The following is a 20,104-nucleotide window of genomic DNA, read 5'->3' as shown; positions in this document are numbered from 1 at the left end:
TTTCTTCTTTCCTGCTTCACCTGTGGGGTTCTTCCTCCCGGTTACATCCACTTCTGGCATTACTGCACTCCAGGCACTCTAGGCTAACACGCGGGGACCCTTCTTCATGCCCCTTTCTTCAAAATGCTTACCTTTGACAAATCTTTGATTTCTGTGCATTCCCAGCCCTGCTTCAAGGTGTTTACCCCATAGAACTGTGTTCACCAAAAAGCAAGAATGTTCATCATGGCCCCAGTTGTGATGGTCCCAAAGTGGAAACTACCCAGATGCCTATCGAAGAGTCAGCTGTGGCCTGTGCATTCAGTGACATCCAGTGTAGCCGCTGAACGAGTGACTTGCTGCTCCACATAGCCACAAAGTGGGTGGGGGGCACACATGGTTGATCGAAGGACGAGGATGCTGGTGGGGAAACCCCAAGTGGGAAAAGTGAGTCTGTATTGTCGGGTATTTGCATGGCGATCACCTTTGGGGACAAGTGAGGGTCTGGTATTAGGGAGGGGCCCTGCAGGGGTGTCTTCGGTGCTAGTCATGAATGTGCTATGTTGTGCTCTGGGGGGCGTTTGCGTTGAGAAAATTCAAAGAACTTCATGAACACTTAGGGTCTGTGTGCTTTACTGTATGTATGCTATTTTAAAAAATTGTTGACTAAGACTAGCCGGGAATTATTATATGCACACGAAGATTAATATATTGAATCCAGTAGACTAATGGAGCCCTACTAGGCCTCAGGCTGTGCGGAACAGTGGAGGTTCAGGATCGAGACAGTCACTGCCCCTGGCCCCAGAGCTGGTCAGGGGGTCAGCTTGTACTTGTACATTATCCGCGTCTGAAGAAAGCAGCTTTCACAGTGGATGGCCACCTGGACACCCCCACTGTTACCTGGACATGTTTCTTGCCCATCCATTTCCAGCTGTGTATATAATTGGGCAGGTTTTGCAGGTGGCTCAGATGGTAAAGAATCTGCCTGCAATGCAGGAGACCCTGGTTAGATCCCTGGGTCAGGAAGATCCCCTGGAGGAGAAAATGGCAACCCACTCCAGTATTCTTGCCTGGAGAATCCCATGGACAGAGGAGTCTGGAGGCTATAGTCCATGGGGTCGCGAAGAGTCGGACATGACTGAGTGGCTAACGCTATACTATATATAATTGGGCTCGGTTGTTTTGCTCAGAACTGCCTTGGTTACAAAGGACAGCCACCTGACTCTAATTAATTTACAAGAGTCTTGTTGGAAGGATCTCCATGGGACTCACAAATTAGGACTGAAACCTTGAATTTCAGGAAGTGTGGGGACCACTAGGCCAGGGGATTGAACCTGGAAGGCATACCCCTCAATTCTGAGCTCTGTCCTCCCCATCCAGAATCTTCTTTCTCACAGATCAGCTTTCTCTGTGAGGCAGTGTTGATGAGTGTCTGCCCAGGACATTGCATCCTTAGGGTTCAAGGCAGAGAAAACAAACAGGACTCTTTCCCACCAGGTACCAGTAAATAAAAGAAATCCTGTGTTTGGCCCAGTGAAGGGCTCATTCTCTCCCATCCCCCAACTCTGGAGAAGGGGGTCATGGGACAAGATGGCGGCTCCCTTGGGACCATATGGCTTGATTGGAAGAGCCATGAAGAGGCTCTCCAAGAGAAAGAGATGGTGTGGATGTGGCACCTTCCGGTGACATCACAGTGAGCTGTGTCCCAGCACGAAATGATCCCCTAGGGAGCAGGAGAAATACTGTATGTTCTATATTTTTTCTCATGTGTATAAGGATGTCTACACATTCTGTCCCTTCTTCAGCAGATCTTCCTGACCCAGGAATCAAACCGGGGTTTCCTGCATTGCAGGCGGATTCTTTACCAACTGAGCTATGAGGGAAGCCCCATAAGGATGTATGGTATCTGTTTATCTTTGTGTATTATTATGTATTGACCATGCGTGGTGTGCTTGGTCGCTCAGTTGTGTCTGACTCTTTGTGACCCCAGGGACTGTAGCCCGCCAGGCTCCTCTGTCCATGGGATTCTTCAGGCAAGAGTACTGGAGCGGGTTGCCATTTTCTCCTCCAGGGGATCTTCCTGACCCAGGGATCAAACCCAGGTCTGTTCTACTCTGAATACTTCCACTTAGGTACCCTGTAAATGTTGCTGCCCTCTGCAAGTCAGCAATGTGAACTGCATTTGTTTATCATAATCCACGTGTGCAGAGCACACTAATTTAGCAAGGGGCACACTTGTATGTTTTGTGTGACTGTAATGGGAGGATGCTGAGAGGAGGCACCCCAGATACTGAGAGGAGGAACCCCAGGTGCTGAGAGGAGGCACCCCAGATGCTGAGAGGTGGCACCCCAGGTACTGAGAGGAGGAACCCCAGATGCTGAGAGGTGGCACCCCAGGTGCTGAGAGGAGGAACCCCAGATGCTGAGAGGTGGCACCCCAGGTGCTGAGAGGAGGAACCCCAGGTGCTGAGAGGAGGAACCCCAGATGCTAAGAGGTGGCACCCCAGGTGCTGAGAGGAGGAACCCCAGGCGTGGAGAGGAGGCAAGACACTCCTGACTGATGCTTGGGGATCAGGCTTGACCTGAATGTGGGGCAGAGGTCTTGGCTGACGTGGCAGAAGGTTAAGAGAGGAGACACCCAGCTGAGGGGCCTCCTGTTGTTCTACCCTTTATTGACACCCTCCAGCTCAGAATTTCCCCTCCCAGGGCCAATTTTGGGGTAATTATTTCAGGCTTTTATCAAAGAAGGACAGTAGAATTAATTGGCTTTGGGGACCGTCATGAGGCTGGTTACTGTCAGGATGGTTTTTCCATAATCCACTTTCTTTGGACTTATCTTTTGGTCTCAGGGATTTGGATCCTTTTAATCTTTTGAAGATTACAGTTTTATGTTCATGGGTGTGAGCTCTCTCAGTCAGTGGTGTTTTGGAATACAAGGGGCTGTGGGAGAAAAAAAACTGGATTCGGTTCTGGGTCTCCTTAGGTAGCTTTTCTTAATGAACTCAGGGACATATCAACTCTGGACATTTATTTTAACTCAAGTCTTGGGTCATCAACTACAGTAATTTAACAACAGAGTGTAAAGACACAATTTTCTCCCTAAAAGTTTCTCCCTCCTTAATAGTTTAGTGGTGACTGTTAAACTGTCTTGATCCCTGAGGTTGAAATTGTGTAGATTTCACACTGTGGAGTGGTTTCTATATAAAATGGAAAGCTTGAGAAGGTAAGATTTGGGATTTGGTTTGAACTTTGAATTAGTCACTGCTCTTCTTTTAAGAAATGACTATTCTGACTTTGATAAATCACCAGATTCTATGGGTTTCAGGAAGAACAGAATAATGTCATGGTTCATGCCTCTCATTGTCTTAAAATAATTAATGAAAAAAATTCACTTAGAAAGTCATCCCAAGGATCCTAAAGAAGTTTAGTTGGACAATTTATTCATTTATCTTTTTAAAAAAGAAGTCTTACAACCCTGATATCTTAACTGTCTTAGCAGTTAAAATACGTTTTATTTTGCACATTAAAAAAGTTGTATATACACCTGTTGCAGCAAACTGTATTTGTGATTATATGTCTATGTTTCTTTCTTCATTGCCTGTGATTTAAGTGATTGTACCTGTGTTAATATCATGCTTATTCAAACATTTCTTTTCCATTTGATCTATTGTAATTTTTTTCAAATAATGCTATCGTAGCTGAACTATGTAAATACTTGCATGCACAGTTTATTTCTCTTATGTGATTGTTTCTCTCAGCGCTCATTTGAGAGGCTCTGTAACTATGACAAATGCAGTTATTTTCCATTTGGCTGGCTCTGTCCTAAATGCCGCCTCCTGTGATCTTCCCTATGAGAAAAGGCCAGTGTTAACCCTGGAGGAAGGGGTACACACACTGGTCAAGTAACTTGGCTAAGACCTCAACTGGCACAACTGATACTTAGTCTCAGGCCACCTGGCTCCTGGGAGTATAAAGGTTAAGAGTGTGGGTTTCAGAGTTCAGCCACTCACCTAACTTGTGATCTTGGGCAAGTTACCTGGCCTCCTTGAGCCTCAGTTTCCTCATCTGTAAAATGGGGCTAGATCCTACCTTCATGTTCTATCACGTGATGGCCAAGAGTGCTCAGTGTGAGACCCATCACAGAGCACACGATGGGCAAACATACATTTTTGTACTTCTGGGTTCTTTAGCTGTCTTCATTTGTAAACTGGGGGTCCACACCCCCACTCTCGGCTTGGCCTGGCCTGGAACAGGCAGTCATCACCAGGGGTTGCCAGTTATGGGCAGGTCTCTATCAAGCATAGGCATGATGCTTGGACTCTGAGCTGGAGAGTGAAACCCAGTCACTAATGAGCTCTTGGTACCCATGTGTGTTTCCTTCCCTTCCCAGTGGAACATGACAAAGAGTTCTTCCACCCGCGCTACCACCACCGGGAGTTCCGGTTTGATCTCTCCAAGATCCCAGAAGGGGAGGCTGTGACTGCAGCTGAGTTCCGCATTTACAAGGACTACATCCGGGAACACTTCCACAATGAGACATTCCGGATCAGTGTCTACCAGGTGTTGCAAGAGCACCTGGGCAGGTGGGTACCATCCCGGGGCCTGGGCGGGGTCCTGAGCTCCTCCTGAGAGGAGGCAGCGGCAGAGGATGAGGCACGGTCTGTCGTGGCTACTTCCCATGTTATTGTTATTCAGTCACTCAGTCGTGTCTGACTCTTTGTGACTCCATGGCCTGCAGCACATCAGGCTTCTCTGCCCTTTACTATCTCTTGGAGATTGCTCAGACTCATATCCGTTGAGTCCGTGATGCCATCCAACCATCTTGTCCTCTCTTGCCCCCTTCTCCTCCTGCCCTTGATCTTCCCCACCATCAAGGTCTTTTCTAATGCGTCAACTCTTCACATCAGGTGGCCAAAGTATTAGAGCTTCAGCATCAGTTCTTCCAAGGGATATTCAGGATTGATTTCCTTTTGGATTGACTGGGGGAGCACCAACCACATGCCAGGCTGTTTATCTTTTTTAGAGAAAGTGTATGGTGTAGGTTGGGCATCCCTGGTGGCTCAGTGGTAAAGAATCCACCTGCCAATGCAGGAGATGTGGGTTCAGTCCCTGGGTCAGGAAGATCCCCTGGAGAAGGAAATGGCAACCCACTCCAGTGTTCTTTCCTGGGAAATCCCATGGACAGAGGAGCCTGGCAGGCTACAGTCCATGGGATTACAAAGAATCAGACACAACTTAGTGCCTAAACAACAACAATGGTGTATGTCGCTATTTCTTAAAACTATCACCATCAGCAGGTTGGGTTAGGAATAGCCTGTGGTTGCGTGGCCCCCTATGGATATTTATGGGTCGTCTGTCTGGGTCAGTGTGTCTTTAGGGGGATGAAGAGGAGGAAGAAGCATTTTTGACAGTCTGCCTATCTCCCACACATCACTGAAACCCAACATGTGATGTAACGCCACCAATGAAAGTGGCTGTTTGTAATGAAATGTTTAGGGGATAAAAATCCACAAATGAAAAATAAACAGACAGAGAACTCTTAGCCTTCCAAGAATCTTGAGGTCAGGGACCGGAAGCTTCTGTTGAAAGACTTTAATTTCTTGAGACCTTTTAGTTTTGTTTCAAAGTCCTCCAAGGGGTGAGAAGGTTAAGAGAATGAGCTGGAACATTTCCCTAACAGGGACATTCTGAAGTCCGGAGGTAGACGCGACCTAGGTCGTGCTACCCAGTGGCTGAGTGTTGGACATCTTGGGATGTCAGACCTCCCCCTCCCTACCACTCATCGTAATAAATGGAAGGAAGACAGTGTGGGTGCCTCCTTTCTGCTGGACTGTCCTGGCCTCTTCAGTGGGAAAGGGAACCTGTTAGCACATTTGGCTTGGCAAGCCCTGTCACTTGGTGGGGTCATCTTAAATACTAGAAAACCAAGTTTTTCTTGAGTGTTTCCAGTGTTTTGCCTTAGTTAACTGTCTCTGCCCCCAGTTTCTTGAGTTCTTTCAAATCAGCAAGTATATTTGTGCATTTAAATATTTTTACAAATGGTATCTCATCATGCAGTGTCTCCTGCACCTACGTCTGTTGCTAAACCTTGATGATCTTGACAGTGAACCTTGTCAATCCTTTCACATCACTACCCGGGGGTATCCTTGTTCTTCTCATCACCATGCATCTCCCATCGTGCGGGCTGTGCTGGAAGGTATTTAGCCAATTGTCTGTGTGCACACGCTGAGCTCTCAATTTTTATGAATTATAAACAGCATGGGCTGTGCGGCCAACACTTGCCTATCAGTCAGATACAGTTCTAGAAACAGAATTGTGGGGTTGAGGGCCCACACGTCAGTAACTCTGATAGATTTGGCTGAACTGTTCTCTTTGGAGGTTATGTCAGTTTATACTCCCACCAGCCGCATAGAGGAAGCCTATGGCCCTTATGGGCTCCCGAACGTGGTCTTATCAAACCGTTCTGATCTTTGTCACTCTGTCTGATGGGTGACAAATGGCAGCTCAGTGTGGACTATATCTGCATTTTAGGGTCCCCACTTGTCTGCACTTTCCTATACTGCCCCCCTGCTGGAGACGATGACAGACCCTTCTGGCGGGGAGGGAATGTGGGTGTGGTTCTGGGCAGGCAGTGACAGCCTTGTCATTCACCTCGAAATCTTGCTGAAGGCCCTCAGAAGCCCCAGTTAACCCTGGCAGGCTGGACCCTGGCTCCCAGACCCAATTACAACAAGAAACATTGAGTTCTTTCCCCAAGGGTGACATATGTCTGCTCCATACTCTCACAAAGCTCCTGGGGCTCTTGAACAAGAGCATATGTTTGACTTTTTTTTTAGTGAAGGCTGATATACTGGGGGTGAGGCAGGTACCCAGAGGCTATTGGTTAATGGCACTTGATTGGTCCACTTGTGCAAACTTCGAGCCCAGCTCACGCTCTGGGCTTTCTGGCAGGCTCCCCAAACCTGCCTCAGAAACCTCCATCAAGAGGTTTAACCTCAGGAATGTGGCTGCCCCAACTGGGTTTGGCTGAGCGGGGCTGAGATGGTTGATTGGTGTCGCCTGGGTGGCTCTTCCTCCAAGATCTCCAGGCAGGAATGTGCTCCCCCTCCCTGGCCGGGTCGTTGGGGTCAGCTGGGATGCTGCTGATGTGGGTGGAGCTTGTTTCAGGACTGGAGCGTCCTCAGGCACTGCCCCTGATGTGAGGAGCACCCCAACTAGTGCCCCAAGCACCTGCGGGGCTTTCTCCCTCCCGTCCATGTGCTGGGAAGAGCAGCAGAGACTCAGTGATGGCAAGAGGGGGCTGGTGGGCACGAGCTTCCCCCACAGGACACAGAGGCCAATGCGTTTGGAGAGATCCATGGGAGTCCAGCCATTCACTTATTCAACCACCTCTGTTAAACCACTAGGATAAACCAGCCCAGCTCATGGGGGCAGGGACCTTGTCTCAAAGCTGGGCAATTTTTTATTTTCAATTCTTTTTTTGATGTGGATGATTTTTTTAAGTCTTTATTGAACTTGTTACAATATTAATTCTGTTGTATGCTTTGTTTTGTTTTGGCTATGAGTCATGTGGGATCTTAACTCCCAGAGCAGGGACTGAACTGTCACCCTCTGCGTTGGAAGGCGAAGTCTTAGCCACTGGACCACCAGGGAAGTTCCCATCGGGCATTTTTAAATGCCCTCCCAAAGCGCCACACATGGGGTGGCTGGGAACAATAGAAATGTGCTCTCTCACAGAGCTGGGGGCCGGAAGTCTGAAATCCGGGTGGCAGCAGGGCCGTGCTTCCTCTAACATATGCAGGAACGGATCCTTCCTTTCTCTTCCAGCTTCTGGAAGAGGCTGGCCCTTGACTGCATCCCTGGCTCTCAGTCGCACTGCTCTGGTCTCTGCCTCTGTTGTCACACAGCTCTGTGTGCTCTCTGCATGCCTCTCCTCCTCTGATAAAGAGACTAGTCATCTTGGCTTAGGGGCTGCCCTGCTCCAGCACGACTTCATTACTTACCTAATTACATTCGTAAAGACCCTAGTTCCAAAGAAGGTCCCAATCAGAGGTGCCCGCAGTAGGACTGGAGTGTATGTTTGTAGGAGATACAGTTCCATCCATAATAGGGTGAAGAAGATGGGCAGTCAACAACTTAGCAAATAAGTAGACCCACTGGCCTGATAAGGCGATTGGTGTTCCTAGACGGCTTGCTGAGCTGGGGATGTTTGAATGACTAGAAGGATCTGAAATGGGGTGAGGAGAGGGTGTCTCAGGGAACTGTAGGAGCCACTGTCTTGAGGTAGAGACTAGCAAGCATGGGGTGTTGGAAGGACACAAGGGAGGCAGTGATGCCGGGGTGGGGCGGGCCGCCAGGTCCTCGCTTAGATGAAACACCAGCCTCTGGCTTCTGCGGTGGTTGCCGGCAGCTCCTCGTCTTTCTGCCTGTGTCAACCTGCTGTCTTCGTGGGCACCTGTTTCCGTCGTAGTTTGAAATGGCCACCTCCTCACGCCTGCCTGAGATCCGTGGGGTGAATCCGGAGGCCCAGGAAAGAGAGAAGGCCTGAGTCACTGTGGTTGGCAGAGGAATGGGCAGGACAGCTGTCAGTGGCTCTGTGGCCAGCGTGGCAGGTCGTCTTGATGAGCAGCTTAGCCATAGGCCATCTCTGGGGACACTCAGCCCAGCTCTGCGTTCCTGCCTCAGGGGCCTCAGGGCTTTGCTGGGAGACCGAGTTCTCCATCAGCAGGCGTTTGAGCACCTGCTGTGTGTTGGGTAGTGGTGGATGTGACCGGACCCCAGTCCCTGCCCCTCGAGGAGGTGAGATTCAGACAGAGGAGGCGACATAGGATGATACAGCAGGTGCAAAGCATAATGTAGAGCAGGGAGTGGACAGAGGCAGCCAGTGGGCAGGAGGGGCTGCTTGCTTTAGACTTCCAAACTTCTTATCCATAGTACTTGAAAGAAAGAAGCAAGGCCCTCATTCTTCAAAAGTTAAAAGGTTAAACAATTTTTTCAAAAAATTATTGATTCTTTTTTTCTGGGTGGGTTTTGTTTTTGAATCCAGAATCAAAATGATCCTATGACATAAATTCCTCAGCTAGGACAGTCCAGCTCTTTAAAGTGTAGATTTGGGGACTTCCCTGGCAGTCCAGTGGTTAAGACTGTGCTTCCACACAGTCTGTGCTTCCACACCCACTGTGCAGCGTGGGTTCCAGCCCTGATTGGGGAACTAAGATCCTGCATGCTGCAAGGCATGGCCAAACAAAGAAAAAAAAACAACCAGAGTATAGATTCAAATCCCGACACTCTGTACCAGTGTGGCCTTGGGAAGCAGTAACCCCTCAGAGGCTCAGCCTCCTCCTCTGTACAGTGGGGATAATAACTGAACCTACCTCCCAGGCTTGTGGTGAGGATAAAGGGAGTTGACAAATTTACTTTGAACACAGTAAGTGCTCAGTGAAGGTTTAGCAGATATTAGAAGCATCACCATCACCGTCCTCACCACCATCACCATCCTCACCATCGCCTCTACCATCCTCACCACATCACCATCCTCACCACCATCACCATCCTCACCATCGCCTCTACCATCCTCACCACATCACCATCCTCACCACATCACCATCCTCACCACCATCACCATCCTCACCATCACCTCTACCATCCTCACCACCATCACCATCCTCACCACCATCACCATCCTCACCACCATCACCGTCCTCACCATCACCTCTACCATCCTCACCACCATCACCATCCTCACCACCATCACCATCCTCACCATCACCACTACCATCCTCACCTTCATCGCCGGGAATGCAGAGACCTGCTTTGGAAAATGAAGGACTCTGGGTTTTGGGGGTGGGACTGCCTTTACCATCTATGCTAAATCCCTTAATTCTGCAGTATCTGATAGGGATGTAGGCCTGAGCTTGCTTGGAGGTGGAGCCCTAGTTTGCATTTCCCCAGCCTGGGTCATGCATCCTCTTCAAGCTGAAGGCCTTTGGCTGATCTGACCCTGAGAGAAGCCCTCTTCCCACCCCCACCGCCTCGCTGTGTAGCTGTCTGCTCCCTCTGCTAAGGGAGTCGTGGCCTCCCCGACACCGACCGCCCAGCTGCGCGGAGCTTGGAGCTGGGACATCTGGCGAGGCTCTGCCTGAGCTCCAGGAAAGCCCTTGGGGTGCTGGGGATTAGCCGGCTTTGGGTCGGCCTCAGCGTCTCTCCCCCTGTGGCAGCCACTTTCCACAGAGTCCTCTTGATCTCTTGGAATCCAGATTAAATTCCGATAATGAGCCGAGTTGGAGGCCTTCCATGGCCCTCGGGCTCAGCTTGCAGCTGGAGAAGCGTGTTGGGGCCGCCCTTGGCCTGCTGTAGGGGGAGTGGGGGCTGAGAAGCAGGTCTGGGGAAGGTGGCCTTGGCTTCAGTGGCCTTGCTGGGGAAGAGGTGTGGCGGGAGGTGCTAAGGGATTAGTCTTGCCCTCCTTTTCTGAACCCTGGACCAGGGGCTGGGCAGTAGGGCTCGGCTTTCAGGAGCTGGTGCCACTTCTGTCCCTTTTGGCTCTAGCTTTGGTTCCAACTCAGGGTGAAGGTGTTGGTCCCGAAAGCTCATGGGTTTCATTTGTGGAACTTGGACATTTTCCAGCCTCCCCCTTCCCCTCCCCTCTCCTTGTGGGTCCACGCTTTGTCCCTGCAGACCTGCCCCACCTGTAGGAGATGCAGCTGGTCAGTGAGACACCCTGGCGGCAGCCGGCCAGCAGAACCCCCTCGTGGGGACTCCATCACTGCCAAAGTCAAGATGAAGCTGGCAGCAGGATAAAAAATGTCCCTCAGTGTGTCTCAGGGACTTTGGCTGCCGGGAGGGTGACCTCAGAGGGACACGGTGAAAATGCAGGTTCCAAGTCAGATGGCTGGAGTGCGGCCTGAGCTTCTGTGTGTCTGACAAGCTCCCGGGGAAGCGATGCACAGAACTGGGAGAGGAACTGCTGGGGGAGAGGACGTCCTACTATGGGGAGCTGGGGGCGGGGGGTGTTGTGGGCAGAGCACTGCAGTCTCCATGCCCTGGGGCAGCCCTAGGGCAGTGGGTCATCAGACCCTTCCCAAGTCTGTCGTGTCAGGACTTGGTAATGAGACTGCTCATTATCTTCTTATCTGACTTCAGTCACTGTGAGCAGTGGACAGAGGGACATGGTCGCATCGCAGGGCACTTCACCTTCATTGAGGACCTTGGAGATGACCCTGCAGAGACTTGATATCCCCATTTCCCAGGTGTAGCGACTGGCTTAGAGAGGGGAGGTTATTTACCTGAGACCCCACAGTTCCAACAGGGCAGAGCTGGGACTCAGCCTCAGGCCTCTTGGATTCCAGGGCTTGCGTTCTTGGTCACAGCAGCACCTTGGAGGAAAGAGGCTCAAACAGGGTGACTCCCAGTTCCCGGCTGTGGTCCTGACCCTTGGCTGTTCATTAGAATCACCTTTATAACCAGGCCTCCCAGGCGGCTCAATGGTAAAGAATCCGCCTGCCGATGCAGGAGACGCAGGTTCAATCCCTGGGTGAGGAAGATCCCCTGGAGGAGGAAATGGCAACTCAATCCAGTATTTTTGCCTGGAAAATTCCATGAACAGAGGAGCCCTGTCCAAGGGGTCGCAAAGTATGTACATACTCAGTACACGATTGAGGTTTGGGATACGGCTGGGCATTAGGATTTTTTAAACTCCCAGGTGATTCACTGTGTAGCCCAAACTGAGAACAGTTGTCTGAGCTCTCTCTTCTCCCTCCTCTGTGGGCCGCCACACACGCCCAGGAGAGCAAGGGGGAGAGATTTCCTCTAGCCCAGGCCCCTGGACTCCTCTTGGCTCGGTCTCTCAGAGAAGACTGTCTCCTTCCCAGAGGACTGAGCCCAAGTGTGGCCCAGGCCCTGACTGACTGACTGCTCCGTGGCACAGGGGCAGGGGCAGACTGAATGGAGAGGTCCTGCCGGGCGCTGCTTGTAGAGGTTTCCGGGAGCTCCTGAAGTTTTCTTGCCCCCACAGAGGGCCTACGTGCCTGGTTCTGCGTCTCCTGGCTTTCACCTCGCACCACAGCACCTCCGCCCCAGGGTGTGAGCTCTGGTTTTTGAGCTGTTTTCTTGGGAGTTGCTGGTTCAGCTTCCCAGACGGCAAAGAGGGAGCACTGGCTATCCAGGCATGGCTGAAATGTCCTAGAAAGTCAGGGGACAGCAGCCTGGTCCAGGGCACCCAGGCACTCCTGGCCACCTTCCTCCAGGGCCTCCTCCGAATCCCAGCTCAGAGCAGCTTCAGCAGGACTCAGGGGCTCTTGGGGTCTACTCACGTGCCCAAAGGGATCGCACTGGAAAAAAACCTGCATCCAGCGGTCCCCCCACTGAGTGGAACAAGCTGTGTCTGGCTCAAGTTGTGCTGGTCAAGTCGCAGTTGGCCTGCCTTGCTCTGCAGCCCAGGACCACTTGTCTGTTGGCCCCCTGTCCTGTGGACCAGGGCCAGTGTGGGCCTTGGTGCCTTTTAAAGCCTTTGTGCCTTCCATTTCCTTTTGTAACTCATCCCCAAACTGGCTTCACAGGGCAAGACACAAGTCAGTGGTGGCAAATTCTCTGCGTCGAGTGCTTCCAAGTTGCCCTCTCTAAGTCCTCATGACATCCTCAGGATGTCTTATTTTCCCATTTTGTGGATGGGGTCACTGGGGCACAGAGAGGTCAGATGACCTTCCTGAGGCCACACATTAAAGGTGGAATTCAAAACCAGGCATCAAGTAAAATTTCACGTGCTGGGTCCACCTCCTTCCCCCAACGCCCTCCACCCCCCTCAGAATTCTGATGTAACAAGTCTGAGTATCCCCAGAGTGGACTTGGTCCTTGTTCTTTCCTGCTTCTTTGAGGATCTGAGGGACCTTGTGGGAGCCCTGTCATCCATTCAGTGAGGGTGGAGACTTCTGCCCTGCCTCCTCTCCCTGGACAATGCTTTGCTGGTGTCGGATTCCCCAGAGTGAGCAGGTGGCAGCTGAGACACCTTTCTGGGAGAGGAGATTCCAAATAGAGATGCTGAGGAGCCTTTATAAGGAGTTGCTTCTCTGCCCTGTTCCTGTCACTGCATGGATTGAATGCTTAATGAATGCGAAGGTCAAGGTGATCAAGTGTCCCATGAGGCAGCCCCTTGCAGACCCACCTCATAGAAAGGGCCACTTCTTTACATCTTGTTCGTTTGGCCGATGTCTTCCGAATTCGCGATGTAATCTACACGCTCCGGTTTGGGTAACGCCTCTCCGAACTGAGGGAAGAGTTGTCTGTCTTTGCCCAACGGTGACGATGACAAAGCTGACTGCTCAGAGCACACAGTGCAGTGTCACTGTCCTTCCCATCCCAAGCCCCCGAGGGGGGTACCACCATTCACCCCATTTTGCAGGCAAGGGAACGGAGGCACAGTAGTGGGTCAGGGGTTAAGGAAAGGACGTTTGTATCTGTCCCCAATCATATCTGTTTTTCCTCCTCGGCTGGTGGATACACACACCCCTTTCTCTTCATGGCAGTCCTAGGAATTGGGTAATGGGAGAGTAACATTTTCTGCACAAGGGAACTGAGGTTGAGAGGACAGAAGAGCTGCCCTGCTTGTCTCAGAAATGCTGTGGGGACAGTCAGTAAAGACCAAGGGTTTGGGATCCGCATGGACTCGGGCGGCTCGTGAGCCCCCATGAGCCTCATCAGCGAAGATCTGAGTGGGAGTGTGGAGACCATCACGGTGACCCAGAAGCAGAGCCAGGGACGAACTCTCCATGAGGACAGGCGTCTGGTGTGCTTTGCTCACTGTTCCATCTTGTGTGCCTGGAACCTGGCATACAGTAGGTGCTCAGCAACACACATAAGCATGAATGGAGCTAGAGGGATCTAGCCTCCTAGCCGTGGGCTTCCTGAATGGACTGACGGTAGCAGCGTCTTTCACGAGGAGTCTTAGCACCAGGCGCAGCGGCTGGCACAAGGCTATGTGAAACAGGTACCTGCTGGTGCCCCTCTCTCGCTTCCCGAGCATCCAGCCTTGGGCCCGTCCATCCTCGCAAACCTTCCAATGTGTTCTTTCTTCCAGAACTGAAACCTGAGAACACCTCTCTTGCAATCTTTCTTCAGCATCTGAGCCCAATTTCCAAAAAGTGAAAATTGCCCATAATTATAATACTTTTCGATCCCAGGGAAGTTTCCCTCTGATGATTATAATTATATTATTTTGAGTTTGTGTGCCAGTGGGTACCCAAGGGTGGGTTGGTTCTTGTTTGCAACTAGGGGACATGTCAGCCTGTATGCCCTGGCCCCGGGTTCCCTATGCTGGAATGAATTTTGGAAGAATGGGCTTCAGTATTGGGGGCTGGCTGTATAACTTGATCCCGGCGCTTTAATTCCAAAAGCACTTCATACTTGGACCTCTGCTCGTCCATAGGAGTCTGTTTTTCCAAATGTATTAACATCTGTGTTTCATATCAGGGCCTGTAATTGCTTTAGCCTTTTTGGCAGGAGACAGAGAGAATTAATATTTTTCAATTTGGTCATGAGCGGTCATCTGTAGCTGGGAAGAAAAGTGCCTGTTCAGATGTGAACTCAGTAAGGATGGGAAATGCAGGCTCACCAGGAAGGGGATGTTTTAAAGGAGTCAACCGTGACTAAGGAAGCCCTTGGTTATTTCAAGTTCAGGGTGGAAGTTGGCACTTGGGTAAATGCTCAGCATGCTTCCAAACATTGGCTCCTCCTTTGTCTTCCAATTGCCAGCCTACAACAGCACCATTTTCTTCTTTGCCCTCGATAGTGCCCAGGGCTTTGGGCATTTGGAGGCAAGTGGAGGAGTGGATCTTCCCTGGTGGTCCAGTGGTTAAGACTTTGCCCTCCACTGCAGGGGTATGGTTCGATCCCTGGTCAGGGAGCTAAGATCCCCCATGTGTATGCATGTGTGCTAAGTTGCTTCAGTCATGTGTGACTCTTTGTGACCCGGGGGACTGCAGCCTGACAGGCTCCTTTGTCCTGAATTTCCCAGTCAAGGATACTGGAGTGGGTTGCCATGTCCCCCTTCAGGGGATCTTCCCCATCAAGGACTGCTCCTGTGTCTCCTGTGTCTCCTGCACTGGCAGATGGATTCTTCACCACTGTGCCACCTGGGAAGCCCAATGACATTCATGAGTTTGGTGCATTTGCTATATTTAAGGAACCAATGTTGACGCATTATTATTATGAACTGAAGTCAATAATTGACCCAGGTTTTCCTGTTTTTTTCTCAGTGTCGTCTTCTGCTCTACGACATCACGTGACATTTGGTCGTCACGTCTCCTTGGGCACCTCTTGCCTGTGGGTTTCTTATGCCTTGCTTTTTCCTGGTGACCTTGACAATCAACCAGCTTTAGACAGAGCACTTAGTCATAATCCTCTGCTACTGTTGCTCATCTGTCTCAACCTGACCTCTTTCAAAATCCAACTTGACACCCACATCCTCCAAATCTGCACGCAGGTGGTCAAGATCGCCGGGTCCTCAGCCTGTGGCCTCTGGGGCCTTCGACCATTGCACCCCTGGTGCCTGACACACATCCTGTGGTTACTCTTCTTGAGTGAAAACTAGATGATGAGAGCCTAAAAGGGGGTAGGATTTTAAATTTTGTCGGCTCTTCCTCAGAGCCTAGTTAGGGACTTTTAAAGATGACACTTGGGTCCAAAAGCAGATGTCTCATTTCCCCTTGATGCTGTGGGTGAGGGATTTGGGCTCAACCTTTGCCTCCAGGGTTGGGTCCACAGGCCAGGGGAATAGGGGTGCGGGGTGGTTTGTGAGTCAGGTTTTCAGGTGGGACAAGCGTTCGAAGGAGCAGCTCCCAGAGAAGCCAGTCCTTGTCGAAGGAAGAAGAATGGGGTGTCTCCTTGGAGAGCGTCTTCCAGCAGAGCCCCTGGAAAACGTCTCCCAGCATTACACATGCAGGGCGGGCTTCCCTCACAGCTCAGCTGGTAAAGAATCCACCTGCCATGCAGGAGACCTCGGTGCAATTCCTGGGTTGGGAAGATCCCCTGGAGAAGGGAAAGGCTACCCACTCCAGTATTCTTGGGCTTCCCCTTGTAGCGCAGCTGGTAAAGAATCTGTCTGCAATGCGGGAGGACCTGGGTTCGATCCCTGGGTTGGGAAGATACCTTGGAGAAGGGAAAGGCTACCCACTGCAGTATTCTGGCCTGGAGAATTTCATGGACTGTACAGTCCATGGGGTCACAAAGAGTCGGACACGACTGAGTGACTTTCACACGTGCAGGGCTCGGGGCACATCCCTCCTTCTTCCTAGGAGAAGAATCCATGAGGTCTGTAGTCTTGATTCCTGTAAGAGGGACCGCCCACCAGCTTCCCCTTCATCCCTGGGTCTTCTCTCCAAGGTCCCGTGCCCACAGGTGCCCGCTATAGATCATCACGGGGACGGAGTCCCTGGCTGCCCAGGATGGGCACTCCTGCTGTGTTGACCTCGCCAGCTGTGACCTGGGACAAGGCCTCCTCCCTGTGATGGCTGGCTGGAGCCGCAGTCTAGATGCTTCTGCTCGGCACTGCCCTCTCCTGCCCCGGGGCTTTCTCTGACCCCAGGATGCAGGCTACCCACTGCAGAGTCAAGCCCTCGGAGCATCCTTCCGCCGCAGGTGGGCAAGGGCAAGTGGATGTTAACTCCAGCCTCCTCATGCCCCAGGAAGTACCATGCAGAGCTGTGTTCAGACAGTGTCCGGGGGCGCCTGGCAGGTGTGAGCCCCAGATGCCCACAGTTCCATGTTTTGACCTCTTTCCATCCCTGCCTCACTTCCCGCCCCCTTCCTGGTGGTTCCTGGGGTCACTTCTCAGAGAAACCACTTGCATTCAAGCCTTTGACTCAGGATCTTCTCCTGAAAGAAAGAAAGTGAAGTTGCTCTGTCGTGTCTGACTCTTTGTGACCCCAAGGATTATAGCCTACCAGGCTCCTCTGTCCATGGGATTTTCCAGACAAGCATACTGGAGTGGGTTGCCATTTCCTTCTCCAAGGGATCTTCCCAACCCAGGGATCGAACCTGAATCTCCCCCATTGCAGGCAGATACTTTACCGTTTATCTTCTCCTAGGGGAGGGACAAAATGTAACAGAGGACAAGTGTGCCCACCTGGTAGGGCTGGCAGGGGTACAGTGGCATAAGGCACGTGTGATGCCTGGCACAGGGGTGTGTCCTCAGCCTGCCCGCTCCCTGTCACCTCTTAGCACCCCTCCCTGCTCTGCATCGCGATCTGGTCTTTGTTTTTGAAAACCTGGACTGTGGTCCTCACAGCACTTGCTCTGTCTGCAAACTCCATTGCTGAGTTCATTTCCTTTTTCCCAGCTTCACTTAACTTTTTTTGCGTCTGGGTTTGGAATCTTAAAACAGCCTGTGGTTCTTTTTTTTTTTTGGGAAAAAAAAAAAGGTAGGAAAGATGACCCAACATGAGTGTGTTTGTTTATTCCTTGAGTGTGTGCGTGAAGGAGGCTGAATTTACCTTGTGCTATTTCGGGCTGGAACTGGAGGCTGGAGGAAATGGAGCAACTGGGGAAAGTCTCGAAAGATGAGTCTCCCATGCTCGGCGTCTCGCCCACCCGCCCCCAGGATGCCAGACGCAGGCAGCTGCCTGGCGCGTGGGATTTCCCGTCTCAGAGCTCCACAACGTGCCCCACAAGGCCTGGTTGTTCTGGGAGCACCCAGGGGCCTTTATATCTCACCTCTGAGCTCTGAAATCCCCAGCATGGCTCACTTCTCAGTGTTTGGTTTCTGTAGGGATCATACCCAGGGTGAACAGAATTCCAGACCACCAGTTTTCTGGGAATTCTGTGGCCCAAACCCTGGAATCTTAAGTAAGCAGGAACAAGAGTTGGGTCCCAAAATAAACTGGAGGTTGACTTTCTTCCTAGTCGAGGTCCCCTGCCCGTCTGTGTCCTCTGGCTTTCTCCTGACACCATGCAGATCAAGGAGCTAATCTTGACTGAGGGCTGAGGACACAGAAGTGGAGGAGGTGAAGCCTAGGCGGCCAGGCAGCCTCCAACTGGGATGGGCTGGGGGCGGTTTGGCCACCCTGTGACTACCCAGGCAGGCCCTGTGCAAGGTGGGGGACGTGGAGGTGCCTGGGCATGGACCAGCCTGTGTTACCAGGCAGCCTGGTGCCCCTGAGCTGGAAGAAGACTCCCGGTGGGTATGGAGTGGATGGTGGCCTGAGGCCCAGGGAGGTGGAGGTAAATCCATCTCTGGAGACACCTGTGTGGGTGTGCGCTCGGTTGCTCAGTCGTGTCTGACTCTTTGCGACCCCATGGACTATAGCCCACCAGGCTCCTCTGTCCATGGAATTTCCGACACAAGAATACTGGAGTGAGTTGCCATTTCCTCCTTCAGGGGATCTTCCCGACCCAGGAATCAAACCCATGTCTCCTTCACTGCAGGCGGATTCTTTACCTCTTTGCCACCAGAGAAGCCCAGAGGCACTTGAATCATTAGAAACAACACTCACTCTTCCTTTTTTTGAGTAACATAAAACTACAGAAAGTGACACCAGAAAACCTCCCTGCCTGAAACGAAACTCCAGTTAGCAGCACCTTCATTCAAAGGTCTTTGAAACCTACTGTGTGCTGTGTTGGTTGCTAGATCCTGGGACTCCAACAGAGGTGAGCAAAGCAGGACTGGTTCCTGCCGCCGAGGAGCTTACAGTGTGTTGGAGTGAGAGGAAAACCTGAGAACCATACGAGCACATTTCAGCTCCAACCTGAGTGCTGCAAAGGAGAGGCCGTGAGGCTGGAAGAGGATGCGCCCATCAGGCAGGGGCTTCCCTGGGGGGTTGCAGGGTGTCCAGGTGTGACAGGGGAAAAAGGACAGGGAACAGTGTTCCAGGCAGTGGGAACAGCATGGACCATGGCCTGGAGTGGGCGGAATCTGGCCCAGATGAAAGTTTGAAAGGAGGCTGGGGTGGCTGGAGCCCTGGGGGGGCAGACAGAAGAACAGTGGGGTGGCAGAAGGTGTTGGAGAGGGAGGGGGACCAGACCCCCCCAGAGCCTATAGGAAGGGTGACAGAATGCCCCCCTGGAGTCAACAGTGCCTCCTTTTTCTCCCCAGTGTTTCCAGTTTGGACCAGCAGTTACAGCTTCTCCTTTTTCATGAAACACTGGGGAATTTGGCTTTCTTATTCTAAGAGCTAATAAAGGGCTTAGAGCAGGGCGGTGATCTGTTCAGAATGGAGGTTCTGAAGGCCCAGCAGGGCTGCTGGGGATGGAATCAGGGAGGGGCCAGAAGGGTGGAAAGAAGATGCTGAGCTTCCTCTAGGTGGCTGCTCTCCCTCCACCCCAGGAGCTCTGTAAGCTCCCCTGAGCCTCACTCTCCTTCCTGTGAAAGGGACAACAGGACTTGCCTCTTAGGTATCATGGGGTTCAATGGGCCGTTTCCATGCCAGGCCTGTTCTAAGACTGCTGCCTCTCGGAGGGGCAGAACGATGTGGTTGTGAGTGAGCTCTGCTGTATCCTGGAGCCTTGAGCCTTCAGCTCCATGCAGGCATCTCAACTGTACTCAGTTAATGCATCCTTAGAATAGTGCTCATTGCTATCCCCACTTTACAAACAAAAGAGCCTTCCCAGGATCACTCTGCTATGATTTGATTTCAACTTTCCTAGGATCCAAAGCCCTACTTCACAATCCTACATCCCTGACCTCCTCAGAGTATGATCTACCCTGGGGGGAATCTTGAGCTCCACTTAGACCTCCTGGCTGTTTTCTCCAGCTGGTAGCTGCATCCCATTTTTAGTTCCAGTCCTCATCGCTCTCCACTGCCGGCCCCCATGATCTGCATGTGTACCTAAGTTCAGAGCCTCTGTAATCACTCTTCATGGCCAGAGGAGACAGTGCTTTGCAGCAGGATCTCTCAGTTCAGTCGCTCAGTCATGTCCAACTCTTTGCCACCCCATGGACTGTAGTGTGCCAGGCTTCCCTGTCCATCACCAAATCCCAGAGCTTTTTCAAACTCATGTTCATTGAGTCGATGATGCCATCCAACCGTCTCATCCTCTGTCATCCCCTTCTCCTCCCGCCTTCAATCTTTCCCAGCATCAGGGTCTTTTCCAATGACTCAGTTCTTCCCATCAGGTTGCCAAAGTATTGGAGTTTCAGCTT

The 20,104-nt window shown here is 51.5% G+C and overlaps 1 protein-coding gene across 1 annotated transcript in view; it reads left to right on the top strand.

The window, feature by feature from the left end:
* The window catches only part of BMP7 (bone morphogenetic protein 7), an 85,231-nt gene that overhangs the window by 28,656 nt on the left and 36,471 nt on the right, over positions 1 to 20,104 (top strand). The window contains exon 2 of the mRNA XM_006049008.3: positions 4,370 to 4,562. Coding sequence (XP_006049070.1) covers positions 4,370 to 4,562 — 193 coding nt within the window. The remainder of the gene's footprint in view (positions 1 to 4,369; positions 4,563 to 20,104) is intronic.

The sequence above is a fragment of the Bubalus bubalis genome, chromosome 14 (assembly GCF_019923935.1).
Source record: "Bubalus bubalis isolate 160015118507 breed Murrah chromosome 14, NDDB_SH_1, whole genome shotgun sequence".
NCBI classification, from domain to species: Eukaryota; Metazoa; Chordata; class Mammalia; order Artiodactyla; family Bovidae; genus Bubalus; species Bubalus bubalis.
The sequence above is the reverse complement of the archived record's forward strand: the minus strand, read 5'-3'. Positions and strand labels throughout refer to the sequence as shown.